The sequence below is a fragment of the Petromyzon marinus genome, chromosome 17, assembly GCF_048934315.1.
Source record: "Petromyzon marinus isolate PM22_M1 ecotype Great Lakes invasive population chromosome 17, UKy_Petmar_22M1.pri1.0, whole genome shotgun sequence".
Lineage (NCBI taxonomy): Eukaryota > Metazoa > Chordata > Hyperoartia > Petromyzontiformes > Petromyzontidae > Petromyzon > Petromyzon marinus.
Window position 1 is genome coordinate 20,326,529 of NC_133683.1, and position 18,549 is coordinate 20,345,077.

The window sequence follows — 18,549 nt, forward strand, 5'->3', positions numbered from 1 at the left end:
GATGGTCGAAAGGTAAAAGTTACATGTTAACACTGATTTACTGCATAGCCGTTGCAACGAAGCCTTTTAGCCTTACTGTAAGTCGGACAATTTCCTGATAATCACGCGCATTTCATGTGACCGACAATGGCTCGCAGCGCCATTGGCCACGGCACTGCGTGCGATGCACATTTCGTAATTGTCGTATGCATATCGGCCTCCAGCAGGCCTTCCGCCACGCCAGGACAATCACACGCGAGGTCATTGGCAGCCACCACCTAGCCCGCACAAATAAATAATGAAATGCCCCTTGCTGCGTTGCCGTGTGCCCGGGGCCAGCCGGTGTCTTAAGCCCTTTCCAATAGAGCCCTGTCAGACCAACGCGACTACAAATCCGCCCGTACTGATGAAGTAAAGGGAAGAGTGCCCTGCTTAAATGTTACAAAATATTTGGGGGGCGGTGGGGGGGTGTGAATAGGTAATGGAGCTGTCAAAAAGCATTCAGCTCTTGGTTACAGCTGCTGCAGCGATACAATTCTGGTGCAGTTTTTTTTCTCTCTCTCCCAATCTATATGTGTGTTCAGTAGCGAAAAATGGTTTACCATTTTGTTCTGAGTCTGGCAACAATGGAAAGTTTTGTTAACCTACTTTAATAACAAAATAAGCATGGGAATAGCTCCACGTTTGTTTGTATTTTTTGTAAGCCCAAGCAAGTAAAGTGTCCGCGCCAGTGTGCGTTCATTGTCACCCTTACGAGAGTCGTTTTTTTTTGTTTGGTGGTGTCTTCAAATGAAATGCAAGACGGCACAATGTTTCGTAAAATAGGCCATGATCTGCTGTTTCCTTGAAGAGAAATTGTACATCTGCAGCCCTGGCAAATGCTTGCTCACACCACTGCTGGCAGAATGGCCTTGACTAGAGTCAATACCCCCCCCTTCTTCTTCCTCCACACTGGCAAAACGTCTTGTAAATGTAGGAGCACCCACACTTTACCCCACCACATGCGACCCACCGATCGACCTCACTGTGGGACACTTCCATTTATTCTGCTGGGTGCATAGAGGCAGGCGAAGTGAGAAATTTGCCCCATTTCTGCATAATATATATGAAAGTATGAGTCTTCTGACGTGTATAAATTCATGAGCATTTACCTGAATTGATATCAACTGTGATAATGTAATTCTCAGTGTCACCGCATTAGCAGAAATTGTGAGAAGGATTGTGATGGGCAAATATGCCAAATGCAATCTTAGAAGCAGTGAATATCAATCCCTGTGTCATCTGTAATGGGGTAGACAATATGGAAAAATAAGCTAAGCTTCCACAATGAAACTTCTACGTTTTCACGGCGGCATTTAAGTGTACGCCAAATCATGACACAAATTTCAAGAGTAAATTGTGCTCTGTCTTGCAAGGTAATTCCGGCAGAAGTCATAAGCCCGACGTTAACTGCAATATTGTCACAGGTTATTTTTGTTGGTGGTGTAAATTACATTTTCAGGTTCACAGCACCATGGCAACTGTGCAATTTGCACTCTGGTGCGATAGCAAATTTCCTCGTCTTGTTAACGTGCCTTGTGGCATGACGTCATGCTTAAGGGTATGAAGTCAGACTTGCGTTTGCTGGTGGCCTTTGTCGAATTCATAATGTAATCGCCAGGGAGATATTAGCCAGACTTAAGCACCTCAGTCTCAAGCAGTGGTTCTTAACCTGGGGTGCACGCGCCCCTTGAAGGTGCGAGACATGCCAGATTTTTTTAGAAGGTAAATAATCGAAAACACAAATTTAGCATGGGCACGTAAGTACATCAAACCTATGTATTTATTAACATACATTTTTTTAATGATTGAGAACGAATGGGGTGCAGGCTGCACTAAAGGTTAAGAACCACTGGTCTAATTGCCCGGACTAAAATTCTGTACTTGTTGGTGCCACATGAGATGGCTACATTTGAGTTGTACCAACGTCTAAACATTTCCAATCATGGTGAATTGTGCAAAAAATGTCCAATAAAAATGATTTCTGCAATAACCTTACTGAATAAGCATGTCAAACTAAGTCCTACCACTTGTGGCTGTTCTGCACGAGTTCTCACATACTCCAATCTCGTTAGCTACAGACCGAAACTAAATCAGAATATGTGTTTCTACTGGAGGAATCAGATGAGCTACAGAGCTATTTTTCACAGATGTCCAGTAAGGTCATGTCCGAATGTTACAACAACAAATTATACAAAACACGATAGAAGTGCAAAGTATAGGAAAGGTAAACAAATCACTTTAAAAAATATGCAAGTAAAACTTAAATATTTGTATCTTACCAGGTAAAGCTCACTGAGCTATTAGCTTCTTTATCAGAAGCGACCTGACGACAATAAGTGGCTATGTTTCCCGAGATACTTTCCCAGCTTTAGCGGTATGGAATTCTGCTCTAGCCAATAGGAAAAATCTGGCCTTTCCAGCATTTCCCTCCGGAATGGTGGACTTCCAGATCTTATAAAAGTTTACGGAAGTTTATATGCTCATTTATTTGCTCCAGCCCTTGCTCTGTAAGTGCAGGGAAAGTAATTACCGTTATATATTTTTTACCCCCCCCCCACTCTAACTCCCCCACCCTCCACATTAATTTAGCATTTGAGGAGCGGAAAAGACTGAGCATTAAAAAATATGCCCCAGTGGCAGAGGGCTCCTCAGTGTGCGGTCACACTTCACTGGCACACTGCACACCACCACTTTATGTTAGCATGGGAATGACAGAGAAGATAATTACCTTTCCACTTCGGTAGGTGGGATGCGAATCCTAAATTTATTTATTTATTCACATTTAACGCAGAAGAGGCACTCTTTAAGAGAGGTTAACCCTGCGAGTGCGCAAGGCCCTGAGAGGAGAAACCAAAGAGGAGGGCCCACGATGGTGGGGTTTTAACGGCGGCGGCGCTGTGAGCGTACTGCACTCGTGAAATTAACAAACAGCCTTCAAGATGCAAAGACACTATTACAATTCCAGTCGGCAGGCAGCACAAAGCAAGAAAGGCATCATTAGTGTGCTCTGCACAGTCATTATTGGCACATCTCTCCCAACATTTTTTTGGAGCAGTTGCTACCTCGGCTTAGACTCAGCGCGTGTTGTTTCACCTGAGAAGAGTTTGCAGTGCAGTGCCACAGGAGACTGAAATGTCCTGCCTTGCTTCTTTTTACTAAATCTTTCAGCTGGGCTGAATTTATTCCGCGTTATACATTTTTTTTCAGCTTTGAAAGTTATATTTAATCTAATATTAAATATAGTTTTTTTATATATATACATGCAATATTCTGATAGAAGTAACAGAGATTCTATTTTTCATCTGCAAATTACTGTCATAAACCAGTACGCATGTTCCTCTAATATGGCATAATAAGTAAACATTTAAAAATATATAACGATGATAACATCAGTAATAACAATAACAACAGTAATTTAAACACAAATGGAAACCTATTTTTGGTTTCCGAAAATATTTAAGCAATAATGTTTAAAGTGAGTGACCGGGTGGTTGGGGTTGATATCGTGTCAGAGCGCTGAACTGTCACCGCTGAGATGCGAGGCTTAGATCTGGGTTTCAGCCGCCCATGATTAAACTGGGGCTTCAAGTGTGGCGAGTTGATAGTCTCTGGCCGGTCAACAATGACTGTACAAAGAAACCATCCTTAAATATGCGTTGTCTCTTAATTTGGCTTACTCCCGCTGTTAATATAAACAAATGGCTTCACGTTTGATAAGCTTTCATTGCAGGATATGTAACGTTGTGTCTCGACTGTGGATAAGGAGGCCTGGTTAAGTAATTTGCAGTAGTTTCTGTCACATCATCTTCTGGAGCTGTTCTCTGGCACACGGTGGCAAATGGATTTTTTGGTTTTACGACTTAATGTGATGGTATAATTGCAACGAAATTGGGAGAAAAGAGCAAAATAAGAAAGATTGTCAAACAAAGAATAAAAAAAGGAATCCTAATTTTCAAAATTAGATATAACTGGAATTTTAAGTTTTTTTTGTTATTCATAGTTTAAAATAATTCGTAGTAAGGAAATGGGGTGGTGGTGCTGTGGTTCGTGCACTTTGCTATGAATCCCACCCACAGCTGACATCAGTGGAGGGTTAACATTTGAATGGGATTCCTGGGTCCCCCATCTCTTCACTATCTCACAGTTCCCCGTGTGGTAAAATATGGCAAAACAGCCCTCGTGCCAGATGCGCCCTAGATAGCCCTGTATCTAGCAGTGGCTTAGCAAAGGGCTGTGCCTTACGATTCTAATATTATTATAATAGTAAATAAGTGCTGCTGCCGTGGTCCGACGGTTAGCGCATTGGAATTGCAATCCAGAAAGGATGCCTTTTTTTTTCTCCCAGCGCTGCACTTGAAACAATGGTGCAAGTGTCTGAAATCCGCCCGCTGCCTCTGTCCATCCAGAATTATGAATGGATACACCACGGTTATTCAATCGGCAGGTCACGTGCAGTGGGGTAAAGTGTGGGTAGCACTCCCACCTCTTCTAAAGCTATCTAATCAATGGAGACCAGGAGGTTCAAATTCCCTCCAGAGCAGCTCTCCAAAACTCTATCTGGCGGAGGCCTTTCAGCAAGCAGTGGCATGAGCAACACATTGCAGGGGCTGCACCTTCACCTCGTAAAAAGAATGTAAAAAAAATATCCACACCTAATAATAATAATCATGATTCACAATTCTAAAGCGCTTTTCACGTATACATTTACACGTGATAAACCACTTCGCTGAGCTATAATTTGTGGGCAGGTCGCTTCTCAACAAAAGAGCTGTATAGCTCAGTGAACCTTACCTGGTGAAATAAAACAAATAGGTCAATTGGCGTAGGTCACAAGGCGCCTGCCTCATTGACTCCGCAGTTTTCGATATCACAAGTGGTGATCGGCACGTGCGGTAACGATCTCACCGGACGCCCCGTGCCGCGCGCGCGCGCGTGCCGCCTGTGTGTGCCGCCTGGGCAACCAGCGCCTGTGTGCGGAGCTCTCCGGCCACAGGGTGCTGATGGCGTGCGCGCTGCAAGCCTGCGACGCGCTCGCCGCGGACCCGGCCGCCTGCCCCCTCCGAGGCGGAGCGCCGCGCCCTCGCTCGCTCGCTCGCGCCGCCGCCGGGAGGCCCTCGTCGCTCAGGCCGTGGCCTGGCGGAGCCGCCTGTGCCGCGCCTCCTGGGTAATGTCCCACGAAGCGGCACGTCGTTACATGCGCCGCCGCTGTTGTTTCGCGAGCGAGCATGGTCGGATAAGCGCCGACTACTCCTGGGGGAAAAAAACCCTGCGCCGCGGGTGAACGTAATAATAATAATGACGACGACGACGACCTCCTTTATTGGGTGGTGGCGAAGTTTACTGCTTGGTGGCCAATGGCCAAGAATAAATGTGGCAGCGAAGGAGTATTTTCCATCGACGGGATGGAGCGATGAGATTGGCTTTGTGTGTCAGGAGCTCGGTGGGGGGTTTCAATCGCAAGATCATGGGAGATTGCGGCGGCTTTGGAGAGGCCTTCATCCAGCAGTGGATTCACCATGGCTGATGATGATAAAGACTATGCTGGATATTAGGCAGGTGCTGCCCTACACTTTTTTTTAAGCATGTCGATTCTTCTTCCTTACATTGGCAGATGTTCTGACTTGTGTATCACAGCTGATTATTTGCTGAGAAAAGATGGCACAGAAACGGCTAAATCATTATTGACAGACATTTTGGAGTTTGGACCTCTTAAACTGATCGGAACTCCGACTATGGTTCTCAGTCAAATGGGCTTCATTTTCACGAGCATAAATCCTGCCCCTCAAACCCCTATTGACTGTTCCATTGACAACATGGGAGGCAATAGAAGGTCAAAATATTGATTAATTATGAATTACCAGCAAACCTGAAGAATCTGGGGTTGGTCTTTGCCAACTTGACTTCAGACGTTTGCTGGTGGCCTGACCCCACTAACACCACAGTCGGATGTCGTTCACAGGCACAGTTGTGAAAAAATGCCTCTGCTCTGAAGAACACCACTGCCACCAATCAAAAATGGTCATGCGTTCCATGGGTCATGGCAATGGGTGTGTTAATGGACATGCTATAACTGTACGTGGAGAGAGAGGATGGATATGGTTGGGTTTAGGCATGAGGTTAGGGTCACACATTGGCTGCATCAGTATTTTTCAGAGCTGCAGTATATCTTTTTACATAACGGTGCTTATCTAACCTAAAATAAAATAATAAAATAATTCAATCAGCTCTGCTTTATATTTATCCTGGAACAAAAGCTTCACTGAGTGGATTTTTTCTGAAATGGTTCTGCTTATATATTTGGGTGAAATTTGTCTTGTTTAAATTAGAGTATCTTGCTGAAAAATGCTTAATCGCTTTAAAAATACAAAGGCAAATTAAACATCGAAATTCAGTGAGGTATGCACATCTGTCACCAAACAATTCCAGTGTTAAATATTGGTCCAGCGATGATACATTTATATCAACTACATTTGAAACCTATTTGCTTTTTTTGGCTCGCTTGTGGTGCTGCAGTTACTGCGTCGCATCTGATGTACTTGGACCGATTCGCAGAGGTATCCTTGAATGTGTTGGACTACATTCCTTTGCCACAAAACCAACGCTGTGTGATATTCTGAATTTTCTTTGCGTTATATGAAATTTTCCCTCTGTGTTTTCAAGTAGCAAAATAAAAATGATACAACAAAATAAATATTGCTAAACAATGCCAACTCTGTGGGTACACAAATTTACAATTGTGACCTCACTTACCAACACTCCTTTTATCTGCAATTTAACTTATCCAAAGCAGGAACAAAAAAAAATATCACTCGACGTAATTATTTAAAGAGACACGGCAGCATAATTTTGATCCCACTTGTCTGAACCCTCACTTATATCCAAACCAATTTTCCATCAACCTTTGCTACTTTTGATGAGGAGCCTTCAGTGCATGCGTAACATTTATTTTAAAGGGACCGAGTCAAATAGATGAATGAATGACTAAAATTGGCTGTTGCGCAAGAGGGAACCGTCATTCGCGCGTTTGCCATTTTCCTGCAAGTCATGTTGAGGTCCTTTCTCGAAATTAACAGCTTGAACCCCTCCTCCCACTTCCCCATAATCGTAAATATAATCGTTTCAAAAAAAATGTCCTCCCCCCTCCGTGCAAAATTTCAATCGTGGGCTTTCAAAAGCGTCTCGTGAACAGTGCAGAGGTCGCGGTTAATGGGACCCCTCCCCCAGCGGTTGAATGGATCTAGAACAAACACTCAAATAGGCACGGGGTTAACCGCGCTCGTCTGCCACCCCTCGCTCCCCTGCCCCCCCCCGCCCACCGCCACTCTCTCCCCATGCTGCCCAACCCAAACACCCTCTTCCTACCACTTGGTTCTCATGAATAACGGGCCGGCGTTACAGGGCTAGATTTATAGCAGGGAACAAAGTGGCATATGGTCTATTGCCCACATAACTCAGAATTAAAGTGGATAAAAGGTAGTTGGTCGCCGGATAGAAGGACAAGGTACTTAGGGTTAAAACGGAATAAATTACCTACGTACTCATTTTTACTTATATAACGCAATATAGTGGTAGTGTCGTCTTCAAATATGAGTCTGGAGAAATATATATTCAGTACCGCTTAGGTGTGTACCCTCTGTTCATGTGTCCACGGTTGTACGACAATTTGACGACATATTGATATTATTTGCCTTTCATATTAAAGCACCTCAAATCGGCGGTGCCTCCGTGCTACCTTTTCGCGTCTGCCCTGTGAATGGCGACGGCAACGCGTGCACTGGATGTGTGATTGCCTTGTAGGGAATAAACTACGATGACTGTTACAGCGTTAAATGGTTCCTTTGACATTCTTTTCCTTGCAGGGAGCGTTTGCACTGTGTCAGCGTATCATTTGCAGAAGTAATGGCGACACACGATGTGGCCATGGAGAGGGAGAGATGATTTCCCTCAGAGGCTAATTTCCTCCCCCAAAAAATGCAAAGCCAGCTTATAAATCCCGCTTTAATGAGACACGAAAATCTGTCACCAACCAATTCAAATTTAAAAGATTGCTGCGGCAATGACGCAGCTTTAACTTCTTCATTTTCATCGCCCACTGCTTCTGAAGGGTCACAATCTGTTTATAAAGTGGCGGCAGCGCGCTGCAGTTGAGAGAATGTCTCCGCGGAAATTCATTATGCAAGAAATGGGAATACAGAGACACGACAACAAGTCCTAAAAATGCAATTACTCCAAAGGCGCCAACCAGAGACGTGGGAAGCAAAACTTTGAAACAAAGAGTGGCAACTTTTATACACATATACAAGGCCCCGATAAGCTCTGCCTCGTATAATGGCTGCGTTACGGCAGATATCAAAGTTACTGCCATGGCTGCGGATTCACAGAGAGATTTTCCAGTAGACAAACCCATTCCTAACAATACGCCACCCACGGAGATTAATACAGACCTAATCAATGTACCAGTACATCCCACTGATCGGGGCCACATCAATAATAAATCAGAATGGAATAACAAGCAAGTGCAAAAGGCACATATCCGCGGAACCGGCAGATTCAGAGAAAATCTATTCAGGAGAATCAAGTATTTTATCCAAGAAGGTGTCACGTGCCCTGGCCGACTCTTGTGGAGATCAGAACAAATCTTCATAGAGGCTTAGTTTGCCAACGCAGACAGGGAGTTCTGAAGCCCGCCTCTCGGACAAAACCCATAAATATTGATGGGCGCCTTCATCACACCGGAGTAAGCAGCGCCAGGCCTCCCTGTAACTCCACGGCCGCCTGCGACTCTCACGGGATCTGCGGCTTCCAAGAGGTCACCCCTGTCAGACGGTCGAAAAGCCGAGCCCGCGCCATAACCTGGCTTCAGCCACTTTGGTCCCGATTCATAAACTGCGGGAGCACCGCGCGGGGACGAAAAAGGCGGAGCTTGTCCGACGTTCGTCCACGGCCACGCAGCCTCCACTGCCCCCCCCCCCCCGCCCTGCTCCGCTCTGCCCTGCCGCCGTTCGCCGCTGCTCCGTTGAGCCCCTGTGACGGCGTTAAACTGCCATCAGCGGCACGTGACTCAGAATGACGAGCTCCGACCTGAGCTAAACCCGGGCGCGTCTCCTTCCCGGTGTTGTTTGCGGCGCCCTCAAAATGACACAAATCCAGCGGCTGCCGGGGCTGCCAGTAAATGCATTTTGGATGAGCCCACGCACATTTACAATTTTGTTCCGAGACGTAAAAAAAAAGAGAGAGAGCACATACGCAAATAAATAATTCAGATTGTGTATGTAAACTGAATTTCAAAATCTCAGGTGTCTTTGATTCAGTGGGCGCTAAAGGAATAGTGACCAGTAAATGGACAATAAAACAGGCGACCTACATACAACCGGGGACGGCCAACATAAACAAAGTTAAACTTCGTTGTGCAAACGTCGTTGAGGCAATGCACGCTGCACTTCCAGCAAGTTTAATTCAGAGCCGCGACTGAGTGCCACGATACGGTCGCACAACGGCAACTTCGAGAAGGACATCATTACGCAGGGAGTCAATGTTGCCGAATACAAATGTCAAGATCACACAGAGCGCCGCTTTCAGGTTCACAGGATGACTTGATACCAGACCTACGTGGCAGCTTCAAAAGAGTATGTTAAACACTACGCACAGGTAGACAGTCTCCGTCTTCTGAAAAAATCATCAGGCAAAAATCCAAAGGCTGCATTAGGTGAGAGGAAGTTTTGCTCTCTCAGATATGACAGTCCTGCCGGAGGCAGAGATTCCACTTCCTCGACAGTGACCGAGACTAGCATATCCACATCACTGCCCTGCTCATCTCTCGATCACAAAGAGCCACGCTCTCAAGTGCCGGCAGGTCATGAGGGTCAGGCCACGGAGGCCCACGTGATATCTCCTCGCCCTTGATTACCCCGGGGACAAATCTGTCGTGAGTAACTCTTCTGGCGTGAGGGGCAGCCCGGGACAGGCCATTGACCGCGAGCCGCGCGCCGATTGGGACGACAAGAGGTCAGCGCGCAACTTTGTCGAGGAGATCATTGACACGTGTTCGGAGGCTCTGCGAAACATCGGCTGCCCCGGTGAGGGTGTGAAGGCAGGGCTTGAGTCTGCATCATTCAACTGCGAGCGGGTTCTGGCCGGCTCCCGGCGGGGCCCGCCTTCACATGAGCATGACCGGCGCTTGCTGCTGTCGCTGGCACATCAAACCAGGCAGCGCGAAAAATCCTGACGACGGCAGCGGAAGGCAACGTTTCAACTCCGTTACCGTTAGAGCCTCTGCGATCTTTAGATGATGAGGCCGGGAGACTGTCAAATCCTCTGGGCATGGCATCAGCGCAATCAGCGTGTGTGTAATAAAACTGAGCAGCGACCGTGCTTCTGATCTGCATGACAAAGGTCTCCACTTCATCGGCGAGCCTCTCCTTTATTGGGCTGGAAGAGCCTGGGAACCCGATGTGGGAGTGTGAATCCGAGCTACGGGGAAATGTACGGTGCAGGCTGCAACTCGGCAGCCTGCTCTCCAGCATGCAACGGGAAGTGTTCCACGTGACAGGCAGCATTTATATAAAGAGTCTACCTGATGCCCACCGCGACGCGGAGGAGACAGAACAGATGACTTAACAGCAATTAGGCCTCCTGCGGCGCGTGCAGCACATTATTCATTAGATTTCCTCGACAACAAATTGGAATCAAGCGCCGCGTTTGAGGACGTCATCTGGAAAACCATCTCGACGATCATCGCCCGCGGGTTTTGACAACGGCAAGCGAGAAGCAAACGCCGCGGTGGGAAAGCTCAGCAGCGTCCTAGGGATGATGGAGCAGAGACGTGTTCACAGCACTTGTGAGTCACGCTTTGCAGGAGACACTGTGAAAAGCAATTATGACAACCCCCCCCCCCTCTGCCCCTCAACACTGACAGCTAAAGGGAGGGATTTCAATGGAAACAAATCCAACTTTTTTTCTGCTGTGGAAACTAAAATGGAATTTGATCTGAGAGGTCCCTGTGAAAAAAAGAAATTCGGCTAAAATATAAAAATGCATATGCTTTAGATGAGTGTAACTTAATTGTAAAGGAAATTAGCTCCAGAGGTTTTTTTTTAGCCCTGACTGCCATTTCTGGCAAAGTAATGAATAGGGAAAACTTAATAAAACATTATAATAGAAACTGGAATTGGACGTAGAAAGAATACGAAATATGGTAAAATTGGAAACGCGATTTCTTAAATAACAATGGTATAATAATGAATTATAAACTAAACATAATATACTCTGGGTGACCTTCTTTTTCACCTTAAAAAGATAATGAAATTACAAAAATTTATGATAAAATTAACAGGCTTTTAAAATTAATGGTTTTAATGAAAGGATATTTAATGACATCAAGGTGACCAAGCCAACACAAGTTCTGTTAGAAAGTTGTATCAGTCCCAAAGGAGAGCTGCAATTATACCACTAAAAACGGACATGATTGCGAACTAATGGAAGTCATTACTATTCATAATGAAAAAGAGTATGCTGCTAATAAAAAAATTATAACAAGCGTGGTGTAATTAAACTGCAATTCTGTTTATGACATCGGGCCTATAAATTAGCCATGCATGAAAATTAAGCTTTAATCATTAAACCACTAATATACCTCAGAATAACAACACTTAATAGTAGGAAATGCATGCGTTATATGTGTGTGTGAGAATATATATGCGTAGTGACATGGAATGGGTAACTGTGGCGCGTAGCCCTGGTTGCTGGCAGAGAAGGGGGTCTGCTGTTGTAGCAGCCCTGTCTGTCAGCTGGTCACGTGATAAGCCAGAGAAAGGGATGTGGGGCAAAGGTGACAGAGGGAACCTTCTCGTGGGTTCTATAAGGGGGGCGTGGCCGAGGGCGGAGCGAGGCCACGCTGGGTGGATAAAAGGGGGACCCCGAGCAAGGTTCGGGGCTGTTGTTTGGAGTGGAACCGCCGTGCCGCTGGAGTCTTCGTCACAGTCTTCACCTCCTCGGCGTTGTTGATCAGGCAGCCTGTTAGCTGTCCTGACCATAGTGTAGTTACTCCTTGTACCTGTTGAAGGCTGTAATAAGTAGAGTGCCTCCTACTATTAGTGTCCCTGAGTGACTCGCGACACGTGTATTCTCGCGCATCAACTTACTGAAAGTCGCCACAAACGTCTTGCAGAGGTGTGCGCGTAATTAGTCAGTAGTCCGTGCTATTACATTATGGCTCACTTCAGTGAAGGGAACCTCGCAAAATGATGTGGGAACATGCCATATCGACTGCCCTTGTAAACCACACATTCAGACCAGTAAGCTCTAAATTGATGCCGCACATCTGTGTAGTTGTGCAAGCCCTCTTGTGGCAGCAGAGGTGTGGGGTATTTAATGTGTGCGTGTGTGTTTCTTGTCGCACGGGGCTTACACGGCGAAACCCCCTGCTGCGCACAGGTCTAAAGATGTCATTACTGCTGTCTCGGGAAATATTTCTAGGAATCTCCTTCCCTATGTCACGATCGTAACTCTCAATGCAGCATTGAGGTGATGCCCATCTCCTGTTTACAGCTCTGAGGGCCTGGTGGAAATTCCACTCTCCTATGGTGGGGGCAAGTCCATCCGTATGACGACCACTATTGGCTTCCCCGCGAAGCTGTATTCATTTGGAGCGAGCTCTCCAGTAAAGCCACGTTTATGAGCAGAGAAGTGGTTCACACACTGTAACCTGAATTCAATTGCCAGCCACAGCTTGAATCAGTAACGAGTGATATCTGAACAATTGCTGGCACCATCCACTTCATTAATCGGTGGTAGAGAATGGTCAAACAACCCGATATGGAGTAAAGGAAGTCTTTATCCAGTCGTAGATTGACAGAGGACTGAAAACAAAATAATAATTATTTTTAAATGTAGGGCAATGTAAATTAAATGTAACATTTATGAATCCAACAATGTTAATCGTATCACTCATTGATTTAATTATCTCAGCAATCGATAAATCATAGTTCCCACAAAACCCAAGGATCCCCCAGTAATCCATGCGGCTGCAACCGCAGCATCTATTTAATCACATGAAGCGTCTTCTTTTCGAAATGTACAATGCTGGTCAATGACCAACATGCACTGTCGACGTTTAAAAGCTACTTTGTAATAATTGTCTATTCGGTCATTAGGTCGAACAGTCAAAATGCCGGTCGTGGTTCGCGTCGCCAACGTTTGCCGAGGATTTTTTTTTCTTCTCCTTGAAGGCTCGCTGTTTCGCTCGCGCCTTAACCGCCGATTTAAAACGCATTCTCCACGCTTAGCACGTCACGGAGAGTTGCCACCGTCGGTTGTCCCGGTGCAAAAAGAGGTCGGTGGGGTCAACAGCAGAGGGTGGAGGGAGTCGTCCAGAGGCGGGTCCGCCAAGTGCTCAGCAGTGTGCCTTTAATCGGCTGCGGTCGGAACGCGTTGCGTGAATCCCGGAGGGCGATGATTATTTTGTTTGTTACAAATCACTGGCATTGTGCTACACCAGTGGGCCGTTATGTAAACGAGGAGTTTCCTTTCGATTTAAAGCTTTCGTGACTGCAAGGATTCATGTTCTTTGGTTCTTTCGGTAAAGTGACGTAGAATGAGAATAATGTAAATTTTGATTTAAAGCTTTTGAGATCCCACCAACAGCCTCGTCACACAAACCAACAAAATAATTTCTGATTCAACTGCATTAATTGATCAATCTAAACAGTTTTCGTTGAAACCTTCTGCTGCCAGGCCACCAACATTATACGGCTTACCAAAAATACATAAAGTAGATACACCCCTTCGTACCATCGTCTCTACTATCAACTCCCCCACCTACAAACTGGCACGTTTTTTGTCTGAAATCCTGCGTCCTTTCACTGGAAAAACCACCTCTGCGGTACAAAATTCTACTCACCTGGTATCGATAATCAAGGGTATTTCCCTGTCCCCAGACGACCTGCTTGTCAGTTTTGATGTAGTTTCCTTATTCATCAAGGTTCCTGTACCTGACACCATCGCAATCATTGAAGACTTGGTTCATCAAGGACTAAACACTGAGGTACCCCCCCTGGTGAGACACTGTTTAACCAATACATACTTCACTTGGAATGGAAGTTTCTACAAACAAATTGAGGGCACCCCAATGGGCTCCCCCTATTTCCGGTTATAGCTAACATTTTCATGGAGAAATTTGAGACTGACGCCATCCAGACTGCCACTCTGCGCCCAACCTTATGGAAGAGGTACGTGGATGACACTTTTGTCATCTGGCCACATGGCCGGCCTGCTCTAGACCAATTCTTCGACCACATCAATTCCATACACCCAGCCATCAGATTTATCATGGAAGTCGAAAAATATGGCAAGCTACCTTTTTTGGATGTCTTAATAAAAAAGAGACCTGATGGTTCAATGAGCCGCTCTGTCTACAGGAAAGCTACCCATACGGATGCTTATCTGAAACCGGATTCCCACCACCATCCATCACAGAAGAATTCTCTGATCAAGACTCTGTACCATAGAGCCCAATGCATATCCGACCAGGAACACATAGGCAGTGAACTCAAGCACGTACACCAAGCTCTTAAGGCTAATGGTTACTCCGACTATACAATCCGTAAAGCTATCACTCAAACCATGAAGAAGGACCCTCTTGAGAAGCCTTTCAAAACCATCACTTTACCCTACATTGCGGGGATCAAAAAAGATCTCCAAAATCTTGAATAAACACAAGATCCAGGTCCGTTTCAACACATTACATAAAATCCGTGATGGGTTCCGTCTGTAAAAGATGTGATTCCGGACATACAGTACCCTGGTGTCTACAAACTAAGTTGCCTCTGTGGTAGTAGTTACATTGGAGAAACCAAACACCATGTCTCGGACCGTATTCGTGAACACAAAGCAGACCTTAAACACGGTAGGACCAACACCTCGGCCGTGGCAGATCATTGTTATAATTCAGTGGGCTCACATGACATTGACTTTTCCAAGACAGAGGTTCTTTGTAAGCCATCTGGCTACCATGAGAGATTCGTTCATGAGGCTATCCACATATACAAGCACAGAGACAATTTCAACCGAGAAGATGGATTCTGGCTTAGCAATCATTGGAAAGATTTGATTAACCATTTCAGGTCTTAATTGATTGTTCACGCTTACAGTGGCTTTCAGACAGCATACATTAATTTTTCGTCTCCCCCCTCCTCTTTTCAGAACATAGATGGACTAGTCCTTCTAAATAAACTGCCAAATCGCTGCGCGTGGCGCTAACGTTTTTTTTTAATAAATACACCGTAAAAAAATAAATTAATTAATGCAAACCGACACACCTGATGACGACCGTTTGTGTTATGGTCGAAACGTCGTGAGAATTTTTATTGTTCTATATATATTTTATTGTTTCCCTTCAACGTGACTTTACCAAAAGAGCTAAGAATATGAAAAATGAGAATAAAGTAATAAAATAAAATAATAAAATTCTCACGACGTTTCGGCCACAACACAAGTGGCCTTCTTCAGGTGAAAGGAACAAACCTGTCGGGACGACAGAGCTACAATGTTCATTGTTTATTGTTCATTGTTTATTGTAGCTCTGTCGTCCCGACAGGTTTGTTCCTTTCACCTAAAGAAGGCCACTTGTGTTGTGGCCGAAACGTCGTGAGAATTGTATTATTTTATTATTTTATTCTCATTCTACGTGACTTTACCGAAAGAACCAAAGAAGGGGTGTTTCCTGTCGTATCGCAATGAGGTGACGCATTGCACTTCAGGCATTGCTACATGGATTTTAGTTTGCATCGTAAATTCATTTCTCCTAATGGAAATCTTATCTCGTATATTTACATGCAGGTATAATGTTATATCAATGTTATTTATATATAATGCTTTTTTATATTTATACTGAGAAATCTTTAAATTCAGGGGAGTGGGTTTAATATTATGAGAATGGGGTCTGCGGGTGAGCACTTTTCTGGCAGAAATGTAATTCTAGTTTTATCGGAATACACCATCTATACAAATATGTCCTCGATAGCCGATATAAACTGTTGGGGCAAGTGTTGTGATGGCAAGCACCTATAAAATCCGCCGGGATGGCACACAACGATTTAGTGTGACCAGCAGCATGCCCTGCTGCCTTTGTCTCCCCAGTGGTGACATTAACTCACTACACATTCTCTACCATGCAGTTACTCATTTTTGAGGCAACGCGAAAATATTTTTGCATCAACGATAGAGGACCGGATCAGATATTTATCGCCACTGATGCTAGCCGTGGCCAGGAATTGGACTCAGTTTTCTGGTTTCATAGCACTGCGCTAATCACTGTGCACTGAACCCCCCTCCCAAACACCGACCATATACAGGAAATACTTTTCTTGAATTATGAAGCCTCTATTCCACGTAACAAAAAGGCCCCGCAAAATTATTGGAGACTAAAACGGGACTTATTTTAGAAAAACTCCTCCGTAATGTGTCGAACCATTTAAAAGCCAGCACATTTCATAACAAAATATGTTAAATGTGTGAGTGAAAAAACACAATCCTAATATGCAATTCTTCCGTTGGATGAGTGCTTTTGCTTCGGCACCACATATGGGATGACATAAAAAAAAGCGAGAATAAGTTTTTCCCCTTTTATCTGGCAACAAAACAGGTGTTAAGTTGTTAAAAAACCAAACTGAAACCTTTTACAAGGAATCATGCCTGCATTAACCACAATACTTGTGGTCAAAATGCAAAAAAACATACTCCGAAAATATTTCTTGCCAGATCAAAGGGGAAAAACTTATTCCCATATTATGGTACTGGCAAAGGAGGTCCATGATGTAAAATATAAACCCTTCAACTTTAACCACGTCGACAGCAATTGGCTCACGTCTGCCATGCAAATTCGCACATCGAATGGACGAGTCGATTTATTGCTTTCCCATCACCATTTCTGGTGAACAACGTGGTTAAAATTTATTTTTGCTGATCGAAATGCACCTAACCGTTTGTTGTGTGCAGCCTTCAATTACAGAATGTTGATAGTCTCTTTGATGCAATTCTCACAAGCTGTTTGTTCCAAGCCTTTGAGAATATCTCCGCGCCGCAAATGGAAGTCCTAGCAGGCTCTTAAATTAGCACCGCTCGGCCGTGTTTTTTTCATTTAAGGAGAGGCTAATGCGTTATTGTTGTCAAACATTGGAAGCTGATTGAATGGCGTACGGTTCACACTTATTTCTTTCATGCGACCCCATCTTAGGCAAAGGCGGCGCTATCTGGGTCAAGCTTTGTGAGAGTCCGCGAGGAGCCTGAGCGTGGAACCGGCGGTGGAGTGTGGATTTACGGACGGTCCCTGTGTAACCGCTCGACGATGGAGCGCCAGCCCGCTACGATTGCCCGAGGCCCGGGAAAAAATGCGCCGCACGTTTCCGTCCGTTTCCGTACGGTGGGTAATTGCACAGGAAGAGATGCCAGAAAGGTGAAGTTCTGCAATACATAGCTAATTGAGTTTCAATTTTGAAATGCAATATTTTATTGAAAAGAAAAGCTATATGTATGAAAAGTATTCGTGCCGTTTGGCCAAGTTTCTTGCAGAAGTCTGCCAAATTCTTCTTGAATACTGAGATATTTACTTAATGTCTAGTGCAAATATCACAGCAAAGCTCTGTTTCGCTAAAATACAACATAAAATGGAACACTGTGGGAACTGCAAAATGTATGTCCCTTAACACTGCTTTAATTGTGCATATTAAAGATATATTTAAATTCACTATGAGACCCCCTTTGCCAGTAGCAAGATATAGTAATAGGTTTTTACCCTTTTATCTGGCACCAAAACCGGCCAGGCATATCATTATCAGAGTTGTCTCTTTTTGTTTGCATTTTGACTGCTTGTGTTGTGGTTATTGCAAACATGATCCCTTGTATAAAGGTGTCAGTTTTGGTGCCAGATAAAAGGGTAAAAACCTATTACTATATATTGAAATTATTTTATTGTAGCATCATCCACAATATGGATTGTTGTCGTCGTCACTGTAGCCTTGGCCTTCAAAGTACTGTAAAATATTGAATCCCATTTTTTTATTCACATGAATTTATAATAGTGAAGATTTTCAAATTTTTTCCATTATGGGATGGTATAAATACAAAGCCGTGTATTTATTTAATTCATTAATACTTCGGCCATTATATTACGTTTTAATAATAATTTACAGCCCTGTGTCAATCCACTACCGTATGAAGGCCTCCTGACACCACACTTCCAGAACAATCATGGGAATTGTTTGACCACACTGTCAGAACGTGGATCAGAAGCATGGTTTTTGGCAAAGAACTTAAAAACGAAGCTGGAAAATCCACTAAGACCCATGGAGAGATGCATGTTGGGAATTCTGCTTAGAGACGGGGAGAGGGATCATGGATGAGAGAAAAAAATACCAATACAATGCATCCTTCTTGACTTAAAAAAACGAAGTAGTCTTGGGCACGAAACATCGCTGGAAGGGATGATGGCTTATGGACGATGCTCGTGACGGAATAGCAGCCACAAGAGAAGAG

General features: G+C 44.5%; 1 protein-coding gene across 1 annotated transcript in view; it reads left to right on the forward strand.

Annotated features, from left to right (window-relative positions):
- LOC116943189 (A-kinase anchor protein 6-like) overlaps positions 1 to 17,345 on the forward strand; it is a 120,087-nt gene extending 102,742 nt beyond the window's left edge. The window contains exon 9 of the mRNA XM_032955825.2: positions 17,252 to 17,345. Coding sequence (XP_032811716.2) covers positions 17,252 to 17,285 — 34 coding nt within the window. The 3' untranslated portion in view covers positions 17,286 to 17,345. The remainder of the gene's footprint in view (positions 1 to 17,251) is intronic.
- Positions 17,346 to 18,549: the final 1,204 nt, after the last annotated feature.